This window comes from Schistocerca serialis, chromosome 1 (assembly GCF_023864345.2).
Source record: "Schistocerca serialis cubense isolate TAMUIC-IGC-003099 chromosome 1, iqSchSeri2.2, whole genome shotgun sequence".
Classification (NCBI taxonomy): Eukaryota; Metazoa; Arthropoda; class Insecta; order Orthoptera; family Acrididae; genus Schistocerca; species Schistocerca serialis.
This window is the reverse complement of record NC_064638.1, coordinates 501,626,188-501,642,752: the sequence shown is the minus strand read 5'-3', so window position 1 is coordinate 501,642,752 and position 16,565 is coordinate 501,626,188. Positions and strand designations below refer to the sequence as shown.

General features: G+C 38.8%; 1 protein-coding gene across 1 annotated transcript in view; it reads left to right on the top strand.

Moving 5' to 3' along the window:
- LOC126474138 (obg-like ATPase 1) overlaps nucleotides 1-14,327 on the top strand; it is a 314,868-nt gene extending 300,541 nt beyond the window's left edge. The window contains exons 10-11 of the mRNA XM_050101582.1: nucleotides 5,103-5,225; nucleotides 13,731-14,327. Of these exons, the coding sequence (XP_049957539.1) occupies nucleotides 5,103-5,225; nucleotides 13,731-13,841 (234 nt within the window). The 3' untranslated portion in view covers nucleotides 13,842-14,327. The remainder of the gene's footprint in view (nucleotides 1-5,102; nucleotides 5,226-13,730) is intronic.
- The last annotated feature ends 2,238 nt before the right edge of the window (nucleotides 14,328-16,565 follow it).

Genomic DNA, 16,565 nt, shown 5'->3' with positions numbered 1-16,565 from the left:
ATCTGACAGATTTCTTTTCATTACAGTTTTATTTAATTAATTTAATCATTATTTCTATTAAAACTATTTTTAACCATTTTACTCTGAGCTACCCCCATGAACCATGGACCTTGCCATTGGTGGGGAGGCTTGCGTGCCTCAGCGATACAGATAGCCGTACCGTAGGTGCAACCACAACGGAGGGGTATCTGTTGAGAGGCCAGACAAACGTGTGGTTCCTGAAGAGGGGCAGCAGCCTTTTCAGTAGTTGCAAGGGCAACAGTCTGGATGATTGACTGATCTGGCCTTGTAACAATAACCAAAATGGCCTTGCTGTGCTGGTACTGCGAACGGCTGAAAGCAAGGGGAAACTACAGCCGTAATTTTTCCCGAGGGCATGCAGCTTTACTGTATGGATAAATGATGATGGCGTCCTCTTGGGTAAAATATTCCGGAGGTAAAATAGTCCCCCATTCGGATCTCCGGGCGGAGACTACTCAAGAGGATGTCGTTATCAGGAGAAAGAAAACTGGCGTTCTACGGATCGGAGCGTGGAATGTCAGATCCCTTAATCGGGCAGGTAGGTTAGAAAATTTAAAAAGGGAAATGGATAGGTTGAAGTTAGAGATAGTGGGAATTAGTGAAGTTCGCTGGCAGGAGGAACAAGACTTCTGGTCAGGTGACTACAGGGTTATAAACACAAAATCAAATAGGGGTAATGCAGGAGTAGGTTTAATGATGAATAGGAAAATAGGAATGCGGGTAAGCTACTACAAACAGCATAGTGAACGCATTATTGTGGCCAAGATAGATACGAAGCCCACACCTACTACAGTAGTACAAGTTTATATGCCAAATAGCTCTGCAGATGACGAAGAAATTGAAGAAATGTATGATGAAATAAAAGAAATTATTCAGATTGTGAAGGGAGACGAAAATTTAATAGTCATGGGTGACTGGAATTTGAGTGTAGGAAAAGTGAGAGAAGGAAACATAGTAGGTGAATATGGATTAGGGGACAGAAACGAAAGAGGAAGCCGCCTGGTAGAATTTTGCACAGAGCACAACATAATCATAACTAACACTTGGTTTAAGAATCATGAAAGAAGGTTGTATACATGGAAGAACCCTGGAGATACTAAAAGGTATCAGATAGATTATATAATGGTAAGACAGAGATTTAGGAACCAGGTTTTAAATTATAAGACATTTCCAGGGGCAGATGTGGACTCTGACCACAATCTATTGGTCATGACCTGTAGATTAAAACTGAAGAAACTGCAAAAAGGTGCGAATTTAAGGAGATGGGACCTGGATAAACTAAAAGAACCAGAGGTTGTACAGAGATTCAGGGAGAGCATAAGGGAGCAATTGACAGGAATGGGGGAAATAAATACAGTAGAAGAAGAATGGGTAGCTTTGAGGGATGAAGTAGTGAAGGCAGCAGAGGATCAAGTAGGTAAAAAGACGAGGGCTAGTAGAAATCCTTGGGTAACAGAAGAAATATTGAATTTAATTGATGAAAGGAGAAAATATAAAAATGCAGTAAGTGAAACAGGCAAAAAGGAATACAAACGTCTCAAAAATGAGATCGACAGGAAGTGCAAAATGGCTAAGCAGGGATGGCTAGAGGACAAATGCAAGGATGTAGAGGCCTATCTCACTAGGGGTAAGATAGATACCGCCTACAGGAAAATTAAAGAGTCCTTTGGAGATAAGAGAACGACTTGTATGAATATCAAGAGCTCAGATGGAAACCCAGTTCTAAGCAAAGAAGGCAAAGCAGAAAGGTGGAAGGAGTATATAGAGGGTCTATACAAGGGCGATGTACTTGAGGACAATATTATGGAAATGGAAGAGGATGTAGATGAAGATGAAATGGGAGATAAGATACTGCGTGAAGAGTTTGACAGAGCACTGAAAGACCTGAGTCGAAACAAGGCCCCCGGAGTAGACAATATTCCATTGGAACTACTGACGGCCGTGGGAGAGCCAATCCTGGCAAAACTCTACCATTTGGTGAGCAAGATGTATGAAACAGGCGAAATACCCTCAGACTTCAAGAAGAATATAATAATTCCAATCCCAAAGAAAGCAGGTGTTGACAGATGTGAAAATTACCGAACTATCAGCTTAATAAGTCACAGCTGCAAAATACTAACATGAATTCTTTACAGACGAATGGAAAAACTAGTAGAAGCCAACCTCGGGGAAGATCAGTTTGGATTCCGTAGAAACACTGGAACACGTGAGGCAATACTGACCTTACGACTTATCTTAGAAGAAAGATTAAGGAAAGGCAAACCTACGTTTCTAGCATTTGTAGACTTAGAGAAAGCTTTTGACAATGTTGACTGGAATACTCTCTTTCAAATTCTAAAGGTGGCAGGGGTAAAATACAGGGAGCGAAAGGCTATTTACAATTTGTACATAAACCAGATGGCAGTTATAAGAGTCGAGGGACATGAAAGGGAAGCAGTGGTTGGGGAGGGAGTAAGACAGGGTTGTAGCCTCTCCCCGATGTTGTTCAATCTGTATATTGAGCAAGCAGTAAAGGAAACAAGAGAAAAATTCGGAGTAGGTATTAAAATTCATGGAGAAGAAATAAAAACTTTGAGGTTCGCCGATGACATTGTAATTCTGTCAGAGACAGCAAAGGACTTGGAAGAGCAGTTGAATGGAATGGACAGTGTCTTGAAAGGAGGATATAAGATGAACATCAACAAAAGCAAAACAAGGATAATGGAATGTAGTCTAATTAAGTCGGGTGATGCTGAGGGTATTAGATTAGGAAATGAGGCACTTAAAGTAGTAAAGGAGTTTTGCTATTTGGGGAGCAAAATAACTGATGATGGTCGAAGTAGAGAGGATATAAAATGTAGGCTGGCAATGGCAAGGAAAGCGTTTCTGAAGAAGAAAAATTTGTTAACATCCAGTATTGATTTAAGTGTCAGGAAGTCATTTCTGAAAGTATTCGTATGGAGTGTAGCCATGTATGGAAGTGAAACATGGACGATAAATAGTTTGGACAAGAAGAGAATAGAAGCTTTCGAAATGTGGTGCTACAGAAGAATGCTGAAGATTAGATGGGTAGATCACATAACTAATGAGGAAGTATTGAATAGGATTGGGGAGAAGAGAAGTTTGTGGCACAACTTGACCAGAAGAAGGGATCGGTTGGTAGGACATGTTCTGAGGCATCAAGGGATCACCAATTTAGTATTGGAGGGCACCGTGGAGGGTAAAAATCGTAGAGGGAGACCAAGAGATGAATACACTAAGCAGATTCAGAAGGATGTAGGTTGCAGTAGGTACTGGGAGATGAAAAAGCTTGCACAGGATAGAGTAGCATGGAGAGCTGCATCAAACCAGTCTCAGGACTGAAGATCACAACAACAACAACAACTCTGAGCTGTGCTGCAACACGTATAGTACTGTTATGAAACACAGAGAAACCAGTGTTGGCATTTTTGACTGAAGCTGCAAGTAAAAAGAATATACAGTAAATCTGTGCCTCATACGGTTCCAACATTAAAAGATTCATTGAATAATGCTATTTCTCCCGGCCTCCTTCCGTTTCTTGCATAATACTCAACTAAGTGTTTAAATATTATTTATGATGAAAAGCAATATGTACTCCTGTCTTACAGACAAAGAGTAATTTCTTTTACAGAAGACATGTATGTTGTAGGAGCATTCTAGTGGTTGATCACGAGTCTTCTAGCATTGGTCCTTCAGAATTTTAGAACATCTATTTTTAAGTGATAAGAGGTGCTATCCAGAATTTTCGGGAATGGTGCTGCCATCTGTTGAAAACCTTACTTTTGGACCAATGGTCACCATCATCCTCGAAGTAGTTTCCATCCGCACGTACACACCAGTCCCAGCACTTCTGCCACTGGTCAGACATTTTCTGGAAGTCCTGTTCTTTGAGGGTGTTTATCAGCACGAGTGATGCTTCTTGAATCCTCTCTAGAGTGTCGAACCAATGGCCTTTCAACTTGAGTTTCAGTTTTGAGAATAGCACAAAGTCGCAAGGTGCCAAATCTGGTGAGTATGGTGGTTGGGGTACAACCACCATGTTGTTTTTTTGTCAAAAAGGTCCTGATGAGCAAGGACATGTGACAGAGCGTGTTGTCATGATGCAGCAGCCAGTTCCCTTGACGCCAAAGTTCAAGCCGTTGTCACCGCACATTTTCACAGAGCCATCACAAAATGTCACAGTAGTACGCAGAATTCACTGTTTGGTTGGGTGGGACAAATTCTTTGTGCAAAATTCCCTTGGTATCAAAGAAAACGATGATCATGCTCTTCACTTTGCTCTCCACCTGTCGCACTTTTTTGGGTCTTGGAGAGTCCGGCTCGTCCACTGGTACAATTATTGCTTTGTCCCCCAAACACTTGTTGAATCATTGAAAGGGTCTCTGTAGCACTTGTCCCGAGAGTCGCAAAGAATTTGATACACACATGCTGTTCTGTTCACAGATCCATTGTAAAATCGCCACACACCAAACACAGAGTATTACGGAAATGACTCATCACATATGCAACTCTCACCACCTAGCGGTGCAAAGATCTTCTACTCGTACTTTCCAGATGGCAGCACCAGTCCCGAAAATTTCGGATTCCCAGTCATAGTTATTCTTTCTGTTTATGGTTTATGAAGTGTGGCCATTTCAAATGAAGCCTTCCCATAGTTTAGAAAGTGGGGGGTGCATACAAGAAATAAAGTGCTTTTGGGGACTGTCAAATATCAGGTTGGATTCCATTAGAACTGTTGTGCTCTGTGACACTGATTAATCCAAAACAGGAAGAAAGGCAACTGATTGATAATTTTTTTCTTATTTTGGATTGTCAAATATTCCTTCATCATTTATATTAGACTCGGTTATGCAGTGTTTTGGTCAGTTATAAGTGAACTGTATGTGTTACGGCAGTCTACTGAATAATTACTTTCAGTATAAGTATTGGCTTTAAAAAAAAACTGCATGTACATAAAGCAGTGCATCTCAGTATATAATGTGTGTAATGCCTTTTGTGCATGTGGTGTTTTTTTTTTTTTTTTATTATTATTATTCAAACATTAATGCAGAAATGTTTACACTGTCGTTTTTGTGTTACAGAAAGGCACAAAAGCACCACAGGCTGCTGGAAAAATTCACACTGATTTCGAAAAGGGTTTCATTATGGCTGAAGTGATGAAATTTGATGATTTCAAGGAAGAAGGATCAGAAGCAGCTGTGAAGGTACAATACTGTTTGCATTTGCATTTGTACTGTGCAAGTTATGATGATGATGATGATGATGATGATGATGTGGTTTATATACTTATAACTGGAGTAAAGTGAGGGAAATACTGAAGAAGTTTGAAATTTTTAAGATAGCATGTCAATGTGTCGAGAAATACATGATCGTTTGTAACATAATGCATGCTGGACAAGATAGCTGATCACTCCTTTGCAAAATAAATGCTGCATTGGACATATGTAACAAGTCAGAACTGTGTGCAACACCATTGCGTTACCTAGACACCTCCTTTTCATGGCAACTGCTATTCAGAGTAATTATTGTTGGCACATGTCAAGCACCACTTCAAAACATAAACTTCTCACTAGCACAATTACTACTAAAAAGTGAAATAAATCTTCAAATTAAATTGTGCCATTTACATCAAGGTTGCTATACTAGGGAACAGTGAAAGTGGCAGCTGGAGACGCAAATGTAGAAAGCACTCTCTCCATCTTTTATGCATGCTTCCCCCACTCATGTTCTCACTGTACACCTCAGTCATCAAATGTCAGAAACCTTTGGCCTGCGTGACTGAAAAAAACCAGGAAAAGTGTGCCATCAGACAATGCCGTGTGGCACATGTATGCACACTGCATTACAAGACATTCTCTGGAAAATGATACGATACCTGATATCAGCAGATAGCACATTGCAATAACAATTTTATAATTGGAAGTGGACAGTGGTCCATTTTGAGCAATATATTAGGTCTGCAAAACCCTACATTAAGAAAAGCATTTGTCCATGAAAGGCAAAGGTCCTATGTTTGAGTTGCAGTCTGGCACACAGTCTTAATCTGTCAGAAAATTTCAAATGAATGTACACACTGCTGCAGAGAGAAAACGACTCCAGCATATTTCAAGATTATGGTAAAAAAATATTCTAGTGAAACAGTAGCCTCTGTTTATTAATGAGTTCTCGTCTGTTTTGAAAGGTATATTACTGCCAAATACATTATTACTGCTCATGGTCCAACTGCTATTTCAGTTTTGATTATGTGAAAACCTAACCATTCCTTAGTGTTGCATGTTACTTTTAAAATCGCAGTACAAATGAATAAATATGGATCTTCTGTTGCTGCAAGTAACAACCACGCACATGCCAGCGCAGACAGTGTATGCCCAGCAACTGTATCGGCCTTTTGTTGTTGATTTTTTTGGCAAAAAGGAAAGAGAAGGCAACATACAAGCAGAGAGAAGGAACAGTGTTTACAGCTTTCGGCAGGGAAAGGAACATTTTATACAATTTTTTGCTTTTTCGTTGTCCAGTTATGACGACTCACTATCTGAGAAGTTATTTGAAACAATGCCTTCAATGAACTTATTTACATGCCTTCCTTCAGAAAGTCATTTTCTTCCAGTTATTCATTGTTGTTATACACACGCAATCCTATCTTCCACTGTGTCTTTATCAATTGCTTCCTCAGGTATATTCTTTACATATTTAATTCTAAATCTGCCATTACTGGATGCAGCCTTTCCTGTCAGTGGGGCCCCACACATTTTCTATCACATTGTGTGGACAGTGGTAAGGGGGCAGCGTTACAACCTCATGGCCCATTTTTGCTGCTAAGTTCGTATTGATTATAAAGGTGTTTGTGGCACATGACTTCCTCAATTATCTCTGCTTTTGTATAGTCGAAAATTGAAATTCTTTTCACTTTTAGCCACTGAGCAATATCACTCTTCTTTGACGTGAATGAAGTATTACCTCATTTTTTCTTGAATGATAACTAGTGTTGTCAAACAGTGGAAAATCCAGGATGGAATGTAACAATGTAATGAAAAGGATATTTGCTACTCACCGTATGGTGGAGAAGCTGAGTTGCAGAAAGGCACAACAAAAAGACTGTCGGATTGTTAGCTTCTAGTCAACAAGACCTTCATCAAAAATAGACAACGCACACACTCACACAAATGGGGGATAAAGAGGAGGCTGGGGTGGCGAGGGGGAAGGGTAGCAGGGTAGCGGTGGAGGATGGTAAAGTGCTGCTGGGATCATGCAGGGGTGAGGTGGAGAGTGGGCCAGCTGGGTGCAGTCAGGAGGTTAGATGGAGAGCAGGGGAAAGAGGGTGGGGATAAGTGGAATAGGAGAGAAGTAAAAAGACTGAATATGTCGGTGAAATAGAGGGCTGTGTTTGCTGGAATGGGAATAGCGAAGGGCTAGATGGGTAAGGACAATGACTAACGAAGGTTGAGGGCAGGGAGGTTACTGGAACATAGGATATATTGCAGGGAGAGTTCCCACCTGTGCAATTCAGAAAAGCTGGTGTTGGTGGGAAGAACCTATATAGCACAGTCTGTGAAGCAGTCATTGAAATGAATAATGTCATGTTGGGTGCCATGTGCCATGCTCAGCTACAGGGTGGTCCATTTATTTCTTGGCTACAGTTTGTTGGTGGCCTTTCATGCAGACAGACAGCTCGTTGGTTGTGATGCCCATGTAGAATGCAGTTCAGTGGTTGCAGTTTTGGTTGTAGATCACATGACTGGTTTCACAGGTAGCCTTGCCTTTGATGGGATAGGTGGTGATTGTGAAAGGACTGGAGTAGCTGGTGGTGGGATATTTTGAGCAGATCACTCAAAACAGCTATTCGTACTACAGTACATCTCAGAAAGGAATTTGGGTCAAGGTGAGTCATTGTCTCAAAAAAAACCTGGCATGAACTGTTCTGCTTCTACAAAGACAATGAATTACTTGTATTGATCTGAAGACTTGCATATTTTTTGAAACTGTGCCAAAGAAGAATTACCTTGTAAACGTAGCTTTTCTGTATTGCACAGTTTCCAAAAACACTACCTGCTTTTCATATTTTATTTTTATGTTCAGCATGAGAACGAGATCGAGAGAAGAAACCAAAATGTGTGTTGGAAAGTGACTAAATGACAGAATAGCAAACATTTCTTATAGTCTGATAAAATACTTGGATCTTTAAGGACATAGATTTTGAGATTTTTAGTGCCTATATGAGAGGTATTCAGGATCACAGTAGAAAAAAACTTTAACTTTTTCATAGTATTAAGGGTATGAAAATAAATCAAATTTGTGCTGTAACAGTTTCATTTGTTTTTTATAACTTGGGTACCATCCCCTTCACGTAACCTCCTGGTTACATAATATACCCAGCCATTCCTCAGTAATTGTTGTTGGAATACATAAAGTGAATTTTCTGTAATTTCAGCATTGTTTTGCTAATCTAATTTTCTTATGTGATTTTTAATGTGAATAATTGGTATAATATCTGCTACCATCAAGTATGTAGAATAAGGTGTGTGATGTGAAACATGTGTGTTACATTTTATCAAGTAGTTGTATATCACAAATTATGTGCAATTCAGTGCACTGCCATTTCACAGCTTCTCACTAATGTGTTAAAACCTGTTGGTGCAGTTCTTCATTTTCCAGATTGCCAAGGGATGCAAACTAGTGATGTGAATGTTGTCTTTCTAGTGAAAGTAGTAGTTGTTACCACACTGTCATTGAACAGACATGTGTATGCCTTATTAATTGATCATTTTTTATCCAACTGTGTCTGCGTTATAACCACAAAACCATATCTCATCTCTTGCCATGACTTTTTTTGAGAAGGGTTTCATCACTACCCTCCCATTTCCAAGCACATTCCAACACATGCATACGTGGATCTCTTTTTCTTCGCCTTTCAATGACTGAGGCATGAATTTTGCTGTCTGATGATTGATCTGAATTTGTTAGTTACACTTGTGCAATAGGTTTCCACATTGAGGCCTCCAACTTTTTCAGACTGTTCAACAACTATATTTGCGTATTACTGCACAGCACTCCACACTTGTGATATCGGCTTATGTGATGTGGAAGGTTGTGGTTAAATCACTGATTGGACTGCATGCAACATTTAAAGCCTGCCTCTATAATTTGGCCAAGCAATTCAAATGTATCTTCCTTAAACTCCCTTCCCAGTCTTGCAACAGACTTCCATACCTGTTCCTTCATTATAAAATTAGTTGAACACTTTGTGTGCAAGCTCACTTGAATGGTTACATCTCAGAAATTAGTTATGCAAAGGAATGTGGTAGACAACAATGTCTTGCTAAAAGTTCATTTAGCAATACTTGACATCAGGGCTACAGCACTATGTTCACTATTTTCAAAGTTCACTTTTTTCAACATGCCATGTACGTAAGTTACTAATCAGTTTATGCATTGCTCTTCTTGAGTACTAGACAATTTATGAAACCTCATTTGAAAATGTTATTGTATATCTGCCTCCATGAATCATTTGGATTTCCTAATTTATTTTCCGTCATACAATAGTTCGAGGAGTGTACATAGAAGCTGTATCGATTAGTGGAATACATAAAGAAGAAAGGGAAAAGGAGCTAACAATGAAAAGTAATGAGTGCAAGTTACATTATTTGCAGCACTTAAGGATCCACGGTGCCATTAATGTTGCCATAACATGTTTGAATTATTCAGTTGTGTTAATCTCCCTGCATATACAGATTTGGAAAAAGTTCTTACAGTAGACATGAGGTTACCTGAAGTATCAGAATCAGTGATAGTGGAATGAGTGGCCCAATATGTGTAATACATGACAGGAGGCAGATCCCTAATATTGAAGTTGACAGCCAAAACACATGTAGTGTTTAGATCAGAAGGAATGAGGCAAGATTGCGTGTGAGGAGGAGGGCGAGTAAAGTTGGAAATTAGCATTCTATGATGTCACAGTTGATAGTGACTGATACTGCGTTGGACAAACGCGAGAAAAGATAACACACATCACATTGTTGAAAAGGACCATGCTGATGCTGGCATTTCCATAAAGTGAAACACTACCAAACACAACTGGTTCAACGAGGATTTGATCACTACTGCATAATGTTACATTTGTTATAAGATAGTCTTAATAACAGCACTGACTTCTCAAAATTTTAAATTTTATACATACTGTTAGTTTTAAATTATACAGCATTATTTATTCTGGCATTAACAGCAGCTGGATTATTGCACATAATAAAAACCATGTTTTTGTTGGTTTCATTGGCAGTACAAAATTTAGATTTTGCCCCATTGGGCTGGTGAACATTATTTTGTTTCATTAATTAGTATTCCACGATCACATCACAAGATGGATGTTCCACCTCTGTATTGTTTTCTAGTGATTACAAGTTGCCACAAATCAAATTCAGATACTGATGTAATCCATTTTGTAAGTATCAGTTGTTGTTGTTGTTGTTGTTGCTGTTGCTGTGGTGGTGGTGGTGGTGGTGGTGGTCTACAGTCCAGATACCGGTTTGATGCAGCTCTACATGCTACTCTATCCTCTGCAAGCTTCTTCATCTGCAAGTAACTACTGCACCCTACATCCTTCTGAATCTACTTAGTGTATTCATCTCTTGGTCTCTCTCTAGAATTTTTACCCTCCAAGCTGCACTCCAATACTAAATTGGTGATCCCTTGATGCTTCAGAATATGTCCTACCAACCGATCCCTTCTTCTAGTCAAGTTGTGCCACGAATTCCTCTTCACCCCAATGCTATTCAGTATTTACCCATCTAATATTCAGCATTCTTTTGTAGCAGCACATTTTGAAAGCTTATATTGTCTTCTTGTCTAAACTATTTACTGTCCATGTTTCACATCCATACATGGCTACACTCCATACAAATCCTTTTAGGAGAGGCTTCCTGACACTTCAATCTATACTCGATGTTAACAAATTTCTCTTCTTCAAAAACTCTTTTTCTTCCATTGCCAGTCTACATTTTATATCCTCTCTACTTCGACCATCATTAGTTAATTTGCTCCCTAAATAGCAAAACTGTTCTACTACTTTAAGTGTCTCATTTCCTAATCTAATTCCCTCAGCATCACCTGATTTAATTAGACTACATTCCATTATCCTTGTTTTGCTTTTGTTGATGTCCATCTTATGTTCTCCTTTCAAGACACTGTCCATTCCATTCAACTGCTCTTCCAGGTCCTTTGCTGTCTCTGACAGAATTACAATGTTATTGGCAAACCTCTTAAGTTTTTATTTCTTCTCTATGGATTTTAATTGCTACTCCAAATAGACTGAATAACATCAGGGATAGGCTACAACCCTGTCTCACTCCCTTCCCAACCACTGCTTCCCTTCAAGCCCATAGACACTTACATAACAGCCATCTGGTTTCTGTGCAAATTGTGAATAGCATTTCGCTCCCTGTATTTGACCCCAGCCACCATCAGAATTTGAAAGAGCTTTCTCTCAGTTTACAAAGTCTAGAAACATAGGTTTGCCTTTCCTTAATCAATTTTGTAAGATAAGTTGTAGGGTCAGTATCGCCTTGTGTGTACCAACATTTCTATGGAAATGAACTGATCTTCCCGAGGGTCATCCAGTTTTTCCATTCATCTGTAAAGAATTCATATCAATATTTTGCAGCCGTGACTTGTTAAGCTGATAGTTTGGTAATTTTCACACCTATTAACACCTGCTTTCTATGGGATTGTAATTACTATATTCTTCTTGAAATTTGAGGGCATTTCACCTGTCTCATACATCTTACTCACCAGATGGTAGAGTTTCGTCAGGGCTGTCTCTCCCGAGGCTTTCAGTAGTTCTAATGGAATGTCATCTACTCCCAGGGCCTTGCTTCATGTTAGGTGTTTCAGTGCTCTGTCAAATTCTTCACGCAGTGTCATATCTCCTATTTCTTCTTCACCTAAATCCTCTTCCACTTCCAAAATATTGCCCTCAAGTATGTCACCCTTTTATAGATCCTCTATATACTCCTTCTACCTTTCTGTTTTCCCTTCTTTGCTTAGAACTGGTTTTCCATCTGAGCTCTTGATGTTGATACAAGTTGTTCTCTTCTCTACAAAGGTCTCTTTAATTTTACTGTAGGCAGTATCTATTTTACACCTAGTGTTATGTGCCTCTACATCTTCTTCATTTACTACATTTTTATATTTTCTCCTTTCATCTATTAAATTCAATCTCTCTTCTGTTACCCAAGGATTTCTACTAGCCCTTGTCTTTTTACCTACTTGATGCTCTGCTGCCTTCGCTATTTCATCTCTCAAAGCTACCAATTCTTCTTCTGCTGTATTTCTTTCCCCTGTCCCTGTCAATCATTCCATAATGATCTTTATGAAACTCTCTGCAACCTCTGGTTCTTTCAGCTTATCCAGGTCCCATCTCCTTAAATTCCCACCTTTTTGCAGTTATTTTAGTTTTAATTTACAGTTCATAACCTATAGATTGTAGTCAGAGTCTACATCTTCCCCTGGAAATGTCTTAAAATTTAAAACCTGGTTCCTAAATCTCTGTCTTACCATTATACAATCTATCTGGAACCTTTCAGTGTCTCCAGGCCTCTTCCACATATACAACATTCTTTCATGATTATTAAACCAAGTGTTAGGTATGACTAAGTCATGCTCTGTGCAAAATTCTACTAGGTGGCTTCCTCTTTAATTCCTTACTCCCAAAACATATTCACCTACCACATTTTCCTTCTCTTCCTTTTCCTACTATCAATTTCCAGTCCCCCATGACTATTAAATTTTTGTCTCCCTTCACTATCTGAATAATTTCTTGTATCTCATCATACATTTCTTCAATATCTTCGCCATCTGCAGAACTAGGTGGCATATAAACTTGTACTACTGTGATAGGCATGGGCTTCATGTCTATCTTGGCTACAATACTGCGTTCACTATACTGTTCATAGTAGTTGACCCACACTTCTATCTTTTTATTCATTATTAAGCCTACTCCTGCATTGCCCTCATTTGATTTTGTATTTATAACCCTGCGTTTACTTGACCAGAAGTCTTTTTCTTCCTGCCACCAAACTTCACTAATTCCCCTCTATATCTAACTTTAACCTATCCATTTCCCTTTTTAGGTTTTGTGACCTACCTGCCCGATTAAGGGATCTGACATTCCATGCTTCAATCCGTAGCACACTAGTTTTGTTTCTCCTGATAATGATGTCCTCCTGAGTAGTTCCTGCCCAGAGATCCAAATGGGGGACTGTTTTATCTCCGGAATATTTTACCCAAGAGGACGCCATCATCATTTAACTATACAGTAAAGGTGCATGCTCTCGGGAAAGATTGTGGCTGTACTTTTCCCCTTGCTTTCAGGCATTCGCAGTACCAGCACAGCAAGGCTGTTTTGCTTAACGTTACAAGGCCAGATGGGTCCATCATCCAGACTGTTGCGTCTGCAACAACTGAAAAGGTTGCTCCCCTCTTCAGAAGCCACATGTTTGTCTAGCCTCTCAACATATAACCCTCCATTGTGGTTGCACCTATGGTACAGCTATCTGTATCACTGAGGCACACAAGGCTCACCACCAACAGTCAGGTCCATGGTCCATGGTTCATGGGGGGAAACATCAGTTACGTTTTCTATAACAGAAAGAGATGACCTTGAAGTTAAAATCCTGTGCTCTATTTTCCATAAACTAAAATATTTTTTGGTGTTTCAGGGAGCTGGCAAATACAGACAACAGGGAAGGAATTATGTCGTGGAAGATGGTGACATCATATTTTTCAAATTCAATGCAGGAGCAGGCCTGAAGGATGCGAAGAAAAAGTGACCTCATGTGATCCACAATCCTGATATTTGTTGCTGCAATTCCTTACCTGTATTGGAAGCCTGTGGCAGACTGACATACAGAAAAACTTGTTTTTAGCTGTTTCTTTTGTGCTACAGTTCACAAGAAAGCCACACATTTGATGATGTTTGGCTCCTTATTTATTATATGGTTGATACTAAACAAGAGTTTCCTATGTTTTACTTTTATGTATCTCATGTTGCAGAAGACACATGCATTTATTAATTATGATTTTTTAAAAACACTCATGCCACAGGCTTCTTTGATTGAGATGACTTTTGTAATATATTACGAAGTCTACAAATAGATCATCTACACAGAAATTGAGTTTTCATTTCATTTTATTCCCATTTTGTAGAAATTGGATGAGCTCTATGCATATTTTATTTAAGAGGCAGTTGCATTATGATGAAATTTCTATTGTATATGTATTATTTAATGTGGAATTCATAAAGTGTATAACAAATATTACTGTGTTAATTGTATTCCTATCTGGATTTTTAAAATAATGTCATGTCAAATGATATTTCTGAAGCATCTGTATCATCATTGCTATTTTTCCTAAATACAATGAAAATTATAATCAAAGATCTTGGGATGTTTCAAGAGCAGTACTTGTAGGCCCAGGTTTGCTTTAAAAAATAAATCATTTTGGGTTATCACAGGGAGCATAAGAAAGTTGTAGTTGTTGTTGCTGTTATTGTATTAAGGAACTGAGAGATGTTTTGGCACTGCTGTAGTACTTGGTTCCACATCTGGTTGTATATACATGTCTGTCTCAGCTGAAATAGGCATGCTGTCTTATAGTCATCTACAGCTAGGAATGCTTTTATCATTGTTCATCTAAATTTCTATTACAATTTGTCTGATTGCTGCTTTTTTCAGCTATGAGCATCTATTCTGCTGCAACAGGGCACTTGTATATGTTGCTTTTGTGTATGACCACCATGTAGCCATGACATACAACAACAAAATGAAAACTCGCACAGCAGATTTTTGGTTATGGGAATTTAAACACAAACCCTGAAGAAGTACTTGCCTTTCTTTCATATTTCCTTTTGGTAATCATTTGTGACTTGAGATATCCCTCTTCTTTTTGTATTTTGTCCTTGTCTAAGAATTACTACTTATTTTAGTTGTTTATTCAAGCTAAGCCATGGAAGTTATAACAGGACTTGAAAGCTCACAGTGGATGATTTTTTGTCATAGTCCACAAATATAATTATTATACTAAAGGAAAGTGTACAGCCTTTAGTCATTAGATACTGATTATAATGTGTTCCAAAGACATTACTGTGTATTTATGTTAGCATTGTAAATTAAGCAGTTGAGAGAAAAAGGGTTGTTATGGTTTGAGAGACAAACAATTAAATATCTTAACACAGAATATTTAATGTACTATGGAGATATGCCAAAAAGTAGTTGAGGGAGTGCTGTCATCTGTAAAAGCGTAAAGGATGTAGGCAGGGGACAGCAATTGCCCTCCTCGCATCAGGAAATACAAAGTATATCAGCCATTTGCCATTGTCCTTTGCCACAGCCACTGTCACTGTTCTCCTTGCAACTGAAAATGTTATATGGCTTTGTCTACCTATTGACAACACAGCGCTTCTGCCTTCTGGTGAGTCATCTCCTTTATTCCTAAATAATTCGTAATCTTCAGCATTCTTCTGTAATGACACAGTCCAATAGCTTCTATTCTGTTCTTGCTTGCCGGCCGCAGTGGTCTAGCGGTTCAGGCGCTCAGTCCGGAACCACACGACTACTACGGTCGCAGGGTCGAATCCTGCCTCGGACGTGGATGTGTGTGATGTCCTTAGGTTAGTTAAGTTTAAGTAGTTCTAAGTTCTAGGGGACTGATGATGACAGATGTTAAGTCCCATAGTGCTCAGAGCCATTTGAATTTGAATTTGTTCTTGCTTGAACTGTTTGTCATTCACATTTCACTATACTCCAGCCAGACACTTTCAGAATCACTTTTCTTTCCTTTGACAGTCTACATTTTATATTCCCCCTAATCGGGCCATCATCAGTTGCTTCACTGCTCAAATAGCAAAACTCGTCTTCTACTTTTAGGGTGATGAGCACCAAATTAGTGTAAATTTCTCTTAGTCTGGACTACCACAGTAAGTTACTTCTGTAACAATATACTCCTTTAGTAACTGATGGAGTGTTCACTTTCTATTTACTTCTTCAGTTTTAACTGAAGGAGTTACGCCTTTTTACTAAAGAAGTATGCCATTGCTGCACACTGCTGGCAAGTGCATTTCATTTCACCTTGGAAATATTGATTGTCAGCAGACATTAACGCATCACGTTTCAGAAATAATATTGTGTTAGCGTAATTGGTTCTAGAAAAGATTATTGATATTCAGAGAAGCTAAATGCTAGTGAATTGATAATAGGATTGGTGTATCATGAAAAAGAAAAGTTATATTAATGAACAATTTATTGTTCAATCCTTGACACTGCCATCTGCAGCTCCCATCATCCATTATTAGTATGTGACATGTTAATTTAAGTGATACATATACAGTTTTTTTGCAGCTTGAGATACAAGCTATCACCAACGTGAAGGTACCCAAGGACAATTTAATTGTTAAGAAATGTTCAAAAAACATACCAGAAACTGATAAAAAGCAATTTGTTCAACTAATGAAAAAGTATATATAACTAGTATTGAGTCTAAAGAGTACTGTGTCGACA